We start from the raw sequence: 15221 nt of genomic DNA, 5'->3' as shown, positions 1-15221 counted from the left end.
TGTTATAAATCACGTCTTCAATTAGTTAAACATTAATTTTTGGAGCTTTCTGATTCATATATGTGTGTGTGTGTGTTGGAATTAGAAGGTGTGTGTCTATAGATATTATATTGTTCCTATAGAATGGTTTAACAGGTTTACTGCAAAGGAAGGCAAAGGTGTTACGCTGAAATTTTTAACAACAAACTGACCAAGTGATGAAAACCTATTTATTTTAGCATAAAAACAACCTGTAGACCATTAAAATAAAGTAGACATTAAATACAAAAGGGAAGAGACAACATAAGTCTAGTACTTTAAGGTTTAGGGCTTAGGTAAGCAGTCTCAAACTAAGCACTTGCCTTAAGGCAAGGCAAATTCTAATTTTGCTTCTAAGTTGTCTTGCACCAATCATGTGACATCTTAAACAAGGGTGTAGATGCTTTTCACCTTAAGGCAAAACCTAAAATGGAAAGAGGGCCAAAGCTACTAAAATATAGACTCCTCCCATGTGAGAAGAACTCAACCATGGTAAGTAAGATGTTGATATTTTCTAGTCTAAGTCTTATTTTGGTGCTGGGTTCCCTTATCATTATAGGTTGTTTCCTGTTTAGGAGGTAGGAGTTCAATATGGTAAATGGTAATGTCTAGATCTCAAGTTTTTATTAGTTTACAATAACAAAATAGCAACACCCCACCCCCATCCACCAAGAAAGGATAAAAGAGAGAGAGGGAGAGAGAGAGAGAGAGAGAGAATGAAATTCCAACATAGACAAAAATAATAAGTGTGCTACCAGAATCCATAAGTTTGCAATTTTTTGCTTTCCAATGGGGATAACCATGAACTTTTTGTCTTTAATTTTGCTCATTTACTATGCTTGCTATATCTAGTAAGGCATAACTGCAAATGCAAGAATGTGTGTGGAGATATATGATGTGAGCATATACTGAAGGTCTTTGTGTTCAAAGTCTAAACCTTCCTGTATGGGAGTTTGTTGGGCCGTGTACCACATGTGGCTCTTTTACCTTGTTAGATGATGATACCATGCCTGTGCCTTTGAACAGGTGGGTTTGTGCCATGCATTTGGGTGCTAGGTTTGGAGTAGTATTGTGAAAAAAGGGGTGAATTACAAATATCACCTTTATAGTTTGTACTTTCACCTGTGTCTCAGTGTAGCCTTTTCACTTTTCTTTATTTTATTTATTTTTGTTCAAGCAATGTTAACCCTAAAATAAGCTGTAATGGTAGATATTTCATTCTATTAAGATTTTCTGTCAAAATGAGTCAATAAAATCTGGTGACATGCATGCGAAGTAATTGAATAAATCTAAATATATCATTTAAAAACTCATTCCAACGTCATTGTGCTTATCACATGGATTTCTCCATTGATTTTTTGATACAAAATCTTAATAGAAGGGTTTATTTGACAGTTGGGCATAGTTTAGAGTTGACATTAGCGCAAAAAACAAAAAAGGTTTAGGGGTTAAATCAAGGGAAAGGTGAAAGTACAGGGATTGAAAAGGAAAAACTGTTCACATGTATATGAGCATAAGGTTTCTAATTGAATTGATGGCAAGAATGCTTCACTCATTCTTTCTTGATGAATCACAAAGAAACCTTAATTGTAGCTTGCTTCTCTATTTCTTAGACATAAAGAATTTATTCTAATTTTTTTGTAATGGATTTTGGATGTTGCTTGTTCATACTCATGAGGACTGCGTGTTTGGTGTTTCTACATGTGTGCATGATTCTGCTTGAATCTGTGAGATGTAATTGTCATATGCTTGTAGTGCATTGGAAGTATAAGATCAGTCAAATGGACTAAAGGCACTAGTAATTATTAGTTTATTTACATACTTTGATTAGTTTTGCTTATTTAATTATGTTTATGTTTTGCCTTTTTTTTTTTTTTTTTTTAATCTAGATACCAGTAGCATTGCTTATTTCGCAATGTCAGAAGGAAGTTGATGATCATCCTGGCCTATTGCGTTTCTCCGAAGTGGTTAATCTTTTCCATGAGTTTGGTCATGTGGTATATTCACTTTCATCTTACTCATGCTGGCGGTGGAATCAGAAATCATATTTTGACTTCCTTCTTATATGAAGTTATTATGGAACTACTAAGTCATTATTCTTGATTGTTTATTCCAACAACCCCAACCCTGTGTGCGCACACACACATTTAATGATTCTAGTATATCATATATTAATATATATAACCATTCAGGTTTATATTATGGTCTATTTATTTACTATAATTTTGGAATTTCATGAGTAACAACATTGTGGAATAACTGAGGTAATGGCCTCAAGTGAATGCCATCAGCCACAACCCCAATCTCATCACTTAGACATCAACGAACTTCTTGCCAGCCTGGTTTCTACTTTTTTCGAACACTTAGAGCCAGATCTTTGAGCAGTTCCAGTCTCTCAAGTCGGCAAAGAACAATATTTCTCATCACTCTCCTGTTCTTATGATACCACCATAAGATATATGGCTCTAGACCTCATAGTAATACTCCTTTTTTGGGGGATAACCCTAATGGTAGGGTTCACATGGGCTATATTCCCTTAGCTGAGGTAGAGATGCTGTTGCACAAAGAACAAGAGAAATTCAAGTTGCTGCCTTACCCAATTTTGATACTCGCCCACCATACCCTGTTGAGTTTAGCTGGGCAGTTCCATCCCACTGGCTATTCAATCTTTACCTTTGTTCTCTTCAATGTATTGTCAAGTAATCCTCATGAACATATATTTAATTGTGAACACCCATTTACATTCAACCAATTTTTTTCCCTTTGGTAATTCAACTATTTCTCAAGTTTGGTTTTTCTCAAGAGCTAACATCTCCTTTTCTATGGCTTTCTTCCAATTCTCACTTTTAGGTGCTTCTTGAACTATTTGAGGAATTTTAGTAGGAGTTAATTGGGTAAGGAAGGCTCTATGTGATGGAGGATAGGTTTTCAAATGAAATGAAATTGGAAGTTGGGTCTTGAGTGCATTTTCTGGTAGCTTTCCTTAGGGCAATTTGTAAATGGAGATTAGGAAACACTTCTGAATATTTGATCTAAACAAATTGATCATAAGTTTTTGGTGAGAGCAATTTGAAGTAGGAAAAATGACACTGGAAACAAAATTAGTGGAGTTTGTGTGTTCATTATCTGTCTCGAGTTTAGACTCTTGGGCTTGCATTCAATTAGGTTGGCACGATTTCCGCCTAGAATAAACCTATAGTGGCATGGCAATTACATTAACTTCCCCCTTGATCCCTTTTTGATGAGGCTTCTTGATCAGGTGATAAAGAGTTAGAACCTATAGGTGAGACCTTAGGTGCAGGTGGCATGGATTCAGAGAGTCTAGCAAATTAGGCAAACCATAAGAGAGAAACTTATCTTCATCTAAGCTCTCCCCCTGAAGATTAAGTATTAGGAAAAGATAATTAATTTTTAGTAAAAGTGACATCCATAGTTGTAAGATTTTTGAGAAGTAAGATGATAACATCTATAATCCTTTTTGGTTGAAGAGTATCCCACAAACACACATTTAGATCTCAAGGATCAAGTTTGTTGCGATTTGGAGGATATATATGGATAAATGGCACACAACCAAAGACTTTGGGAGGAAGTTTACTGGAACTGTTGAAATATAGAAAAAAATTTGAGTGTCCAATGGAGTTTTATTTTCAAGCACTTTTGAGGCTAGTCGGTTAAATCAAATGAGTTATGGTTAGGACAACCTCTCCCCAATATGATTTAGACATATTTTTTTGAAAAAATAAGGCTCAAGTGATTTCTAATATATGCTTATTTTTCTGTTCAACCATAACATTTTGTTGTGGGGAATTAGTACATGGAAATTGGTGTATAACCCCATTTTTTTTAAAGAAAGGAGATAGCACCTGAGTAAAGTACTCTTTCCCATTATTAGACCTAATGACTTATTTTAACTCTGAATTGTGTGCTTACCATTTTGTGAAAGATAAGAAACACAAAACTAACATCTGATTTGTTTTTCATGAGGAATAACCAATTCACCGTAGTACAGTCATTGATAAAGGACACAAATCGCATTGCTCTAGAAAGACTTAGGATTCAAGAGGAACCCCAATTATCAGTATGAATTAACAAGAAAGGGAATGCTGATTTTGTGTTTCTTAAATAAAATGGAACACGATGATGTTTAGCTAATAAACAAACCTCACAATGAAAACTATTAACATCTAATTTATTGAATAATAAAGGAAACATTTTTTTAAGCAAAGGAAAAGATGGATGCTCTAGAAGAAGATGATGCAACCATATTTAGACTTTTATTTAATGAGAATTTTTCTGAAAAATGAGAGAGTGGCATATGATTACCATTGTTAGAACTAGATCCAAGCAGGTATAGACCCTTCTGTTCCTTAGCATGCTCAATCGTCCTCCTCATGGTTCAGTCCCGGATCACAAAATGTGATGGGAAAAAGTTGACGGTACAATTTGAAGTTTTAGTAATTTGATGATTGATAAGACGTTAACTGAAAGTTTTAGAACTTGTAACATGGATTTTCATGTGAAAGCTGAAGTTAAAGAATTTTTCCTTGGTCTACCATGGTTGCTAGTGTGTCATCAGCAACTTCAATTTTTTTATCCCTAAAAAATGGATTATAAGAAGAAAAACGGTGTGAAGAATAGGTCGTATGATCAATAGCACTTGAGTCAAGAATCCAAGTACTTGGAAAATAGTCCTTTGGAACACCAAGAACATGAGAAATGGGATACTTACCTAATTAGGCGAGAGAGCATGAAGTAGTAGACTTACCCATTGAAGTCAAAATGCCATGAAGCCTTTCAATCTCTTCTCTGTTTAATCTACCAACATCTAGATCATTAAAAGCTGAGATTTCTAGTTGAGAATTCTCTTTAGATTGAGCAATATAGGCATAACCACTCTTTTGTCTAGATTGTGCATATTGATTTCCATTTCCTCTACCAAATCATTGCAACTTTCCATGGAGTTTCCAACAAGTCTTCTTGGTATACCTCGGTTTTTTGCAATGGACACACTATAAACCATCTTTGTTGACTAGTGATCTTGACACTTTATTTCCTCCATAATTGTTGTTTGATAGTGTGGAGTAGTGATTAAAATATCGAGTATCGGAGCATCTCGACACGATATATGTAAGGGAAATATTGGTTCCATGATATTTTGTCAATTTATTGTGAATTTCACATATTTTTCTAGATTTATTAGCATTTTCTCAATTTATCGCCGATATATCGCGATATTTTGGGCTGTCAACGTGGTCAACATGCCTGTGTGGTCAAACTTTTAACAATGGCTTCATTTATGTCACGGGGGCTCGAACCCCAGCCAAAAGGTTTGGCCGGCAGTAAGCCAACCACTGGGGCAAGTTTGCCCCTTGATATATAAACTGCACCAAATATATATAAACTCAAATTCATCATATAAACATAATTTAAAAAAAATGTTTTAAAGAACAAATTAATTATAATTATTTTATAATTAAATGAAAAATTTTCATCTATTTGAATACCAAAAATATAAAAATTATCGTGATAATTTTATTCATAGTGTTTTTAATATCATTAATATATTAATTAAGTATGAAAAATTATACATATATCATTATTTATTTTATATAATTTAATACAATTAAATTAAATGAATTATAATTTTAATATTAAATGTATTTTTAAATTAGACATATTATAATCAAATATCACAATATTATTATCGAATAATATTTGATATAATTTAATAATAAATGTATACTTATGAAACTCATATTTTTTTTATTAGTACATACAATATTATTATCAAATATGATAAATTATATTATACATATATCAATTTATTGAACAAAACAATTTTAAAATATCTATTATATTTCTAAGTTTAATTTTAAGTGTTTTTTCTTATATTTCTATAATTTTTTTTTTTATCAATTTTAGGTTCATCGATATTTTATGTCAAAATATCGGCCGATATATCTCCGATATATCTGTAAAATGAAAGTACCGATATATTCGTAATTACCTATATTTTCATCCTTGGTGTGGAGTTTGACTTCATAGTGACAAGATCTGAGCCTTTTGTTGTTGGAGTGTTAAGTATAACACTCTTTCCTTTTTCTATTCTTATAATGGAGAAGAGTTCATTTAGGGGAGGTATATCTTCCTTTCCAAGGACCTGAACCTTGACTTGATCATATTCCACATTAAGACCCGCTAAGAAATCAAATATCCTTTCCCTTTCAACATATTTGAGCATATGGCAACATCTTCTCTACACTTCATTTTAATATTCTGATAGTAATCTAATTCCAACCATAAGCTTTTCATGATATTGTAGTATTTAGTAATAGAAAAAGTACCTTACTTGGTAGTTCCAATCTTAGTCTTTATTTTGTAGATGTGGTCAACATTTCTCACTTTGGATTATATTTGTCTGATATCCCTTGATATCTCTAGTCATCGTCAAGACCATGCATGCCTTACTGATCTCCTGTTGCATTGAATTCTATAACCATTCGTCAAGTCTTCTTCATCCCATACAATGAATGTTGGATCTTCTTCACTTGGACATGTCTAATTAGATGACTCAATTTTCCTTTCCCGTTCAAAAATGTTCGCACTAGTTGAGACCACATCAAGTAATTGTGGTCTTTGAGTTTGAATAGATTTTATGGATTTGATATGCTGCAAAAGGATTATTGCTAGTTAGGTTAGGAGCAAAGTTTGATGATTTGATGATTTTTGATTTGTTAGACATATTTTTTTTTTGATAGATAAGCACAAATATATTAATGGGCAAAAGGCCATAAAGCATATAGGGAGTATACATAGCAGCCTAGAACAAGAATGCAAAACACAAGCAACCTCACCCCCCCTTAAGTGGCCGTTAGCCACTCCAAAAAGCCTAAGAGCGAAGAGGACTCCTCTCCAGTATACACCCTAGGCCAACTCTACAAATTACATAACTCTACAAATTACATACAAAAGAATTTTTGAGTTTCTGTATAGCTAAAGATCCCCCTCTAAAAGCTAATCTATTCCTTTCCTTCCATACCGTCCAAAAAATACACAACGGGATGGAATTCCAGATCTTTTTCTTTTTTTCTCCACAAAAGAGCCCCTCCAACTAAATAACGCCTCTTTAATTGACTCTGGGAACACCCACTGAACCCTAACAAGGGCAAGGACGATCTCTTAGAGGGTCCTTACCACTATATAGTGTAAAAGAATGTGATTTACATTTTCCTCTTCACAACCACACAAAAAACAACGGTTAGGGAGCTGCCACCCCCGTTTTTGAAGCCTATCCAAAGTGAGAATCTTCCCCCACGTGGCTTCCCAAGCAAAAAAAGCAATTTTGGTTGAGACCTTATCCTCCCAAATGCATTTAATCGGGAAGGCGCAGACATTGGGAACAACCAACAAATTATAAGCATCCTTAACCCCAAAAATGCCATGACCCCCTCCTTTCCATAACACTGAGTCCTCCTCTGAAGATATCCTGAAGTCCCTCAGCATATTAAGCAAGTCTCTTATCAAGTCCAACTCCCAATCATTAAAATTTCTATAAAATCTGAGATTCCAACCTCCTTGACCAAGGCTTGAGTCCCACACTTCATTGACCGTTGCATTCTTATGGACCGCCACGGCAAATAGCTGGGGGAAAGTTTGGGACAGCGTCGCGTTGCCACACCACTGATTAGTCCAAAATTTAACTCTAGTCCCCTTCCCCACCTTAAACTTTATGCTATCCCAGCATCAGTTTGCCTTCTTCATAATCTCCTTCCAAACCCCCACTCCAAAAGTCCTGCGGGCGTCCTTAGTCCTCCACCCAAAGCCTTCTTGACCATATTTCACCCCAATCACCATCTTCCAAAGATTGTCCTTTTCAAAGGCAAATCTCCAGATCCATTTACCTAGCAAGGCTTTGTTCAAGGGATCAATCTTCCGAATGCCTAGGCCACCCTTCTCCTTTTGTGTGCACACCACCTCCCAATTAATTAAGTGAACTTTTCTCTCCAATCTACCCCCTCCCCAAAGAAAGTCTCTTTGTAATTTTTCGAGCCTTTTTGCAACACTCTTGGGCATTCGAAAGAGGGACAGATTGTAAATAGGCATGCTGGCGAGTGTGCTCTTAATTAGGGTGATACGCCCACCCTTAGATATATATTGTCTTTTCCATTGGGCTAATCTTCTCCTCATTTTCTCTTCCACCCCATCCCACATAGAAATAGCTTTGTGATGGGCTCCAAGGGGCAGCCCCAAGTAAACAGTGGGCAGAGACCCCACTTTGCACCCAAGCTCCACTGCCATTTCCTCAATCTCTTCAATCTCACCAACCGGAATTAAGATGCTCTTAGCTAGGTTAATTCTTAGACCGGAAGACGCCTCAAACTAAGCCAGAATCTAGCTTAAAGCGGTTAGTTGCTCTTTCCTAGTTTCGCAAAAAATGATTGTATCGTTAGCAAAAAGAAGGTGGGAGACAATCAGCTCCACTCCCCCTCTCCCCTGAAGTCTACAGCCAGACAAGAAGCCCCCATCAACCGCCCTTCTTATAAGAGTGCTTAACACTTCCATGCCCAAGACGAAGAGATACGGAGAAAGAGGATCTCCTTGCCGCAGCCCCTTGGAATTCGGGAAGAAGCCTGCAGGCACCTCATTGACCAGGACTGAAAATTTGGCAGTTGAGATGCACCACCAAATCCACTCCATCCACCGAGACCCAAAGCCCATTTTAAGCAAAACCTTCATGAGAAAATTCCAGTTGATGCTGTCATAGGCTTTTTCGATGTCCAATTTGCAAATCAGCCCTTTCTCTTTTCTTTTGTGCCAGAAGTCAATCACCTCATTGGCAATAAGCGAAGCATCCAAAATCTGTTTGCCCCTCACAAAGGCATTTTGATCCCCAGAAACCACCTTTTTCTAAAACCTTCTTCAGCCTATTCGCAAGCACTTTAGCCAAAAGCTTGTACAATCCCCCTAATAGACTGATTGGCTGGAAATCCCCCAGGTCTTTAGCACCTCCTTTCTTAGGGATGAGGACCAAGAAGGTGGACATATTGGAACAAATTGATTTTTTTTTTAGTAAATCTTAGAGAGGGAAAAATTTTATGAGGCTATACATGCTAAAAAAATTCAAAGGAAGGAGACGAACATTAACAAGTTTTGCTATTGGCAATGAAGGTCGTACAAGTGTAGTGAAATTCTCAGGGATTAAGGCTGAGAATAGGATAAACTTAGGGTGCAAAAGAGAGCCCTTGCTATGATACCATGAAATAAATTCTGTTCTACTTGAATTGTGTTAGAATGCAATATGTACATCCTATTTATACACAATTAGGGATTAGATTTCCCTAGAATATCTCCCATAAATCAAGGATCATATTCACCTACCACCTGTCATCCTATAATCTCTCCCATAAATCAGATTCTACCAAAGAAAGAAAGGAAAGAAATAAATACGAAATCATTTGGAATCTACCAACATTTTCTATGTTTCTTTCCTAAGAATATTTTTCACTATGGGAACATTAATAAAGGGTAATTTAGAAACCATCTTTTTAATAACAAGTAATTTGATTCCCAAAATTCATGTGTTCAAAAGGAAGGTGCCATAACCATTTTTTATTATCAATCATAGAAAAAAATCAAGGTAAATTTCAAAATTAATTTTTAATGGAGATAAATGATTTTCTACCTTTGCAATTAATGCTTTCTGATCACATTAGGGATATAATTTTCGGGCCATCCCTTTGTTTGATGGAAATGCATCCTTTCCCTTGACTAATATTGTTATATCATTCCTACCTATAAAAAATAATGATATATCATTCCTAAACTTCACCTTTGAGCTAAAAGGCTCGCATATGATTACTATTGCTTGTCTCCAAACCAAAATGACTTACTTCTATTTTCTCTATTATAGTACACATTAATAATAAGATATCTGCATATTTGCCTTTGTCTTCTGCGACATTAGCTTGAAAATTCCTCCAAGTTGATTGTCTAGCTCTATATTTAGACTTGTAATAGCCATACTTTTGGAATTATAAGATTAGATATGAGATTTATAATTCATTTGAGTTGAATCATTAGCTCTTCCTATTCTTGGGCTTGATCTAATATTTCCCCATCCTTGATGCTGCAAACTTTGATCTGTCTTAACTGATTTAGTATTATCATGAGACTTCTTTTTTCATTTTAACGATTTAGTAAACTTTACAATGCTTCTTCCACCTCAATCTTAGACCTTTCAACTAAACATTGTTAGTGGGCTTATAATGAATCCCTTAATTGATCCCACATCAAGATCTTTTGATTCTTCAATAGTTGTCACTTGTCACCTTATAATCAAGATTTGAAGAATTTTGTCCATAACTTGGAGATCCGAAACATTCTTACCATTAGCTTTCATATGAATAATAAGAGCTAATGTTCACAAAAAATAATTAAAAAACTCTCTCTGATTTCTCCTTTGAAGAAGCTCAAATTACCCTTTCAAAGTTTGTAGCTGAATTTTGTACTCCTTTGCAATTCTTGATCATGATGTCTCATGCACCTTTTGCAATACTTGTTTTTTCAGTCTTCTCAAAAATAGGTGGGTCTATCAATTGGTAGATGCGAGGATGAGTCTTAAAATCCTTCTTTCTAGAATTTGTCAAATTTTCTCTTTGTGCATTTGTGAATTGCTTGATCAATTGTACCTCATATCCTTGATCTATAACTCTTCAAACATCTTGACACTAAAATAATATTTGCATCTACATCCTCTAAAATTCAAAATTATTAATTTTTTTATCAGACTTCGGAAACTGAGGTTGGATCATATTTTTGTTGGTTATTTGTATCTTTAATCTTTGATACCACATGTGACCAACCAAAAAAATAAATTTCCAGCACTAGTATTGGGGCAATACAGAAAATAACCTCAACCAAAAAATAAGAAATGAAAAAAGAAAAGAAAAATATGGAAAGGAAAAACAAATAGTTGCAATTGTATAATATGGCCATGCTGCTTTCTGGAATGTGTTAGGCATCATATACAAGGGAATACCATGTCAATGGTCAATTTTGTTGATTGCTTAGGAGCCAAGTAGATGTGGGCAGGTTTTGTGTCTTCTTTTTGTGTGGAACCCTCTGTATACCACCTGTGTACTTTGGTGCACCTTAGCCCTATCCTTTGGTATTGTCTTTATTTTTTTATTATTACTATTTTCTGTGTGCTTATCAGAATATATATATATGGCCCTGCTGCTTTTTATTATTCTTCAATAAAAAACTGTAAAAGTCAATCCTAATAAAACTATCACCTAATAGGTGCGTCTATTAAATTAATACTATTGAAACTAAACTAAGGAAACAAAGCTTGGTTTAATTAGGACTCATACAATACTCAATACAAAGACATACAAAAATGATACATGATAAAATTTACGAGCAACATTTGTTTGTCTGATCCTTATCAAGTTTCTCCCTTTTTTTTTCTCTGTTAAATTCTTATTTTTTCTGTTCAAGATTGATTTAATAGTTAATTCTTACTAACATTACTTATATTATTGGTAAGACAAGGTAATAAAGTCTATTCAATTATTCTCAGGATTATGCTGCAGAGTTAGAAGCCAGATCTCCTATTCTTTCATCTTGCTTCAAGCCTTCACTTATTCTCTTTAAAACTTTGTATATCCTACAGTAAAGTTAAAGCTATTCTTTTAACATGAAATCTTCAGGCATAACCATATAACTTGGTTATTTTATGTGATCTCATCAAATTTATGAGTAGAATCCTTAGTCTGCTTTTCTTTGATTATTATATGTTAATTTAAAATTATTACCTTGACAATTTATAGAGGTTGTGTTGGCAGCAGAATATAAATATTGTAATATTTACTACAGTTTAATGTTGAAAAATAACATGATCTTTTGTCAATTATGATCTTTTAGGTCCAACATATCTGCAATCGTGCATCATTTGCTAGATTTTCTGGGCTACGTGTTGATCCTGACTTTGTGGAGATCCCTGCTCGGGTGTTTGAAAACTGGTTAGTATCTGAAGATTTGTTACTTATTTAAATTAGCTAAAATCCAAGCTCACCCTGACTCTCTGGAGACCCTGCTCAGGTGTTATGAAAGCTTCTCACTGAAATTGATATCTGGTTTCCATCAGGTGACACATTTTTTCCAGGGCTTACTATTTTTTTTTTCTTTCCAGTGAGTGCTTGAACTACTAGTTAGGCATATTTGTTTTCTAGTTTGGTTTTGTTGCAAAAACATTTTACTCTCTACTGAGTATCGTGATAATACCTATTTCCTGTGAGCCTCCCTCCCTCTCTCTCATAGCACCCCCACCCCCCTCCTCTTTCTATATCCCTTTTGTCTCTCCCTCTCCCTTTCTCTCCATTTCATTTTCTTCTGAGTATCATGATACTACTTATTTCCTGTGAGCTCATATGTGTGTGCTTGCACGCATGCACTCACATGCATGTGCAAGGGAGCTGAATAAATGAAAATTTAATTCTAAGTGATGACTAGTGACTCCACCCTCCATATCTAGGAGTTCTCAAATTATATCAAACACAAATTCATCTTTAAATGGTTCTCTTCCATATATTTTTTTATTCTTAAAAATCTATGATTTGTAGGATATCACGAAGCCCATTGAGGATAGAATGTGCGAATCACTTAAAAGATGGAGATCTTCCTTTTCAGCACTTAAATTGAAGCAAGAAATTCTTTATTGTAAGTTGTACCAGTTCTTTGTCCTGGAAACCAGCACTTTTATTTTTCCCCCTTTAGAGGAATTGTTTGTGAACATCATTTATAGGAATGTCTAATAGATTTCAAGTGTCATGTTGAGGTGTTTGAACTTAATTTTTCTGAAGCATTTCCTTTTTTCTTTTTTTCTCATGGTTAGTTCCAGTTGTTTAACACCTATTGTTGGGAAAATACATGATAAATTTCTTTGCAGTGTAAACAATGATAAAATATGAATTGATTTGCTATTATGGGAATAATGCTACAATTAACTGCTCGGGCATTACATTAACAACAATGGAAGGAGTAGTTGGCAAAATACCTATATACATATATATGTCAGCAACCATAAAATTGATGTTCTGGCTTGCTATGGCTTCCAATATGCTTCACCAAAAATAGTTATGAAATGTCTTGGTCACAACCATAAGTATACTTGTGTTTGGTCTCACACATTTGACTTTGCAATGGTTGTTCTGGATACCAATGTTCCCAACTGTGGGGCAAATGCACATTGATCGATGTAGAAAGTGTATTATTATTACAAATGACAAGGTAGTGCAGATAGTTTCCTCCTATTGTCAATGTAGCTGAAAAGGTGCATGTCTTGTCAGGTCTTTTCGATCAGATTATACATTCAACTGAAGATGTTGACATGGTCAAGCTATTCAGGGATCTGCATCCAAAGGTAAATAACTTTCACAACTTCATATAGGCAGATTTGTGGCTACTATGTTTACATCTTTACTTCTTCAGGTCATGTTAGGATTGCCAATGTTGGAAGGAACCAATCCAGCATCATGTTTTCCACGTAGTGCTGTTGGTTTTGAGGCTACTTGCTACAGTCGCATTTGGAGTGAGGTTTGAGTAACACCTTTTTTAATCTATATTGCCACTTGCATGCCGTCCTCCTATGGTACATGCATGCTATCCTTGTATAGTACAAGTACACTCTGCAATTACCCTGATTTATTTTCACTTATTGGAATTGTCAGTAATCGGAAAGCCTTCACACTGTAATTTGTGATAGCCTAGTCTTTTCTCTGAAATATAGATTTCCTTTGTCCTAGACAATAAGAACCATGATACTGTATGGCTGTTGTAAGGCTGATGCAAGAAGAAAAAATGTACACAGAAATTTTGTCCTCGTCATTTATGATACCGTAAGGCTCTAATAATTGTAACTTAATGCATGGTGTGTTGTTTATAGGTTTTTGCAGCTGATATGTTTGCCTCAAAGTTCCCTGGCGGTCTTCTGAGCCAGTATATTGGCATGCAGTTCAGGAAAAAGGTAATCATGACTTAAATGAACTTACTATTGGGTTACATTATATTTGGGTACATAATTTTTTAGATTGATATTTCCTACGTAGTAATAGAGTAGAAATTGGGTCTGTTATTATTGTTCATACTGTTCTTTTGTAGACTTGCACCCTTCATTGGGTCAGCTATCTTATCGCTTGTAAAGAGTCTGTCTTACGTTGTTTCTATGCTATTGCCTTTTCCATTTATTGGCAGGTATTGGCCTTGGGGGGATCGAAAGACCCCATTGACATTCTATCAGATTTCCTTGGGAGAGAACCTTCAATTCAAGCTTTTGTAGAGAGCAAAGTCCAAGCTAGTTTGTGATGCAGAAGGGGTTTCAAGCTCTCCACTTCCAGAACCGCATTTGTGGCTGCTGATGAAGGTGTTGAATCATTCATACTCTTCTAAAGTCATTAAGCCGCAATGAGTAGTTAACCGAAATGGAGATGATTAGGGTATTGCTTGCTGAACAATGCTTTAAGTGGTAAGGTAGAAATGAAAATGGCATCACCTCTGTAAAGTTTAGGTGCAATCAGCTGTTATAATGTTTGAGATGATTATAGGTGAGCTTGGTTCTGCGTATTGGCCTGTGAAACGGATGTGTTTCTTCTTGATGGTGGTGGATTATCCAATTGTTGAGTGTTGGATGGTCATGATTGTGTCTTCCACCTATTTCCTTGGATTCGAATTCACACCAATTTTCTCTTATTGCAGAATGCCATTGCTACTCAATTGCTTTGAGGGGCATTCATGGGCATAACCGGTGGACACTAATTCAATGTTTGGTTTCAAGGAAAGCACTAAGAAAAAAGAAAAAAGAAGAATAATATATAATTAAAGTTTATGTAATTCCAAATTATTTAATCTTCTAGTAGTTAAATGAGTTTGAAATAGTATATAATAATAAATTACTTATAACACTTTAATTAAATAAAAACACAAATAAAATTCAATACTATGAAAATTGTTAATAAAAAAAATTATATGTTTTCTAATTCACGGCTTTCTAAAAAAAATATAGAAATAAATCCAAAAGGTATGTATGGATAGGTAGTTTTTAAGTGTGTACCATTCAAATTTTATGATATATTTTTTTAAAAATTGGTATTTTAATTTTTTTAGAGTTATTATTTATTTAGGCTGAGCTTGGTTTTTGAAAAATT

The 15221-nt window shown here is 34.9% G+C and overlaps 1 protein-coding gene across 3 annotated transcripts in view; it reads left to right on the top strand.

Moving 5' to 3' along the window:
* The window catches only part of LOC100251085 (probable thimet oligopeptidase), a 34392-nt gene extending 19681 nt beyond the window's left edge, over positions 1 to 14711 (top strand). For 2 of the 3 annotated variants that reach the window (XM_059741399.1, XM_059741429.1), the window contains exons 13-20: positions 1908 to 2015; positions 11944 to 12041; positions 12121 to 12166; positions 12642 to 12738; positions 13368 to 13441; positions 13510 to 13614; positions 13964 to 14044; positions 14272 to 14711. In XM_059741399.1, coding sequence (XP_059597382.1) covers positions 1908 to 2015; positions 11944 to 12041; positions 12121 to 12166; positions 12642 to 12738; positions 13368 to 13441; positions 13510 to 13614; positions 13964 to 14044; positions 14272 to 14382 — 720 coding nt within the window. In that variant the 3' untranslated portion in view covers positions 14383 to 14711. The remainder of the gene's footprint in view (positions 1 to 1907; positions 2016 to 11943; positions 12042 to 12120; positions 12167 to 12641; positions 12739 to 13367; positions 13442 to 13509; positions 13615 to 13963; positions 14045 to 14271) is intronic. The other variant, XM_059741411.1, reaches the window with a different exon arrangement.
* The last annotated feature ends 510 nt before the right edge of the window (positions 14712 to 15221 follow it).

Source organism: Vitis vinifera, chromosome 1 (genome assembly GCF_030704535.1).
Source record: "Vitis vinifera cultivar Pinot Noir 40024 chromosome 1, ASM3070453v1".
NCBI lineage: Eukaryota > Viridiplantae > Streptophyta > Magnoliopsida > Vitales > Vitaceae > Vitis > Vitis vinifera.
The sequence above is the reverse complement of the archived record's forward strand: the minus strand, read 5'-3'. Positions and strand labels throughout refer to the sequence as shown.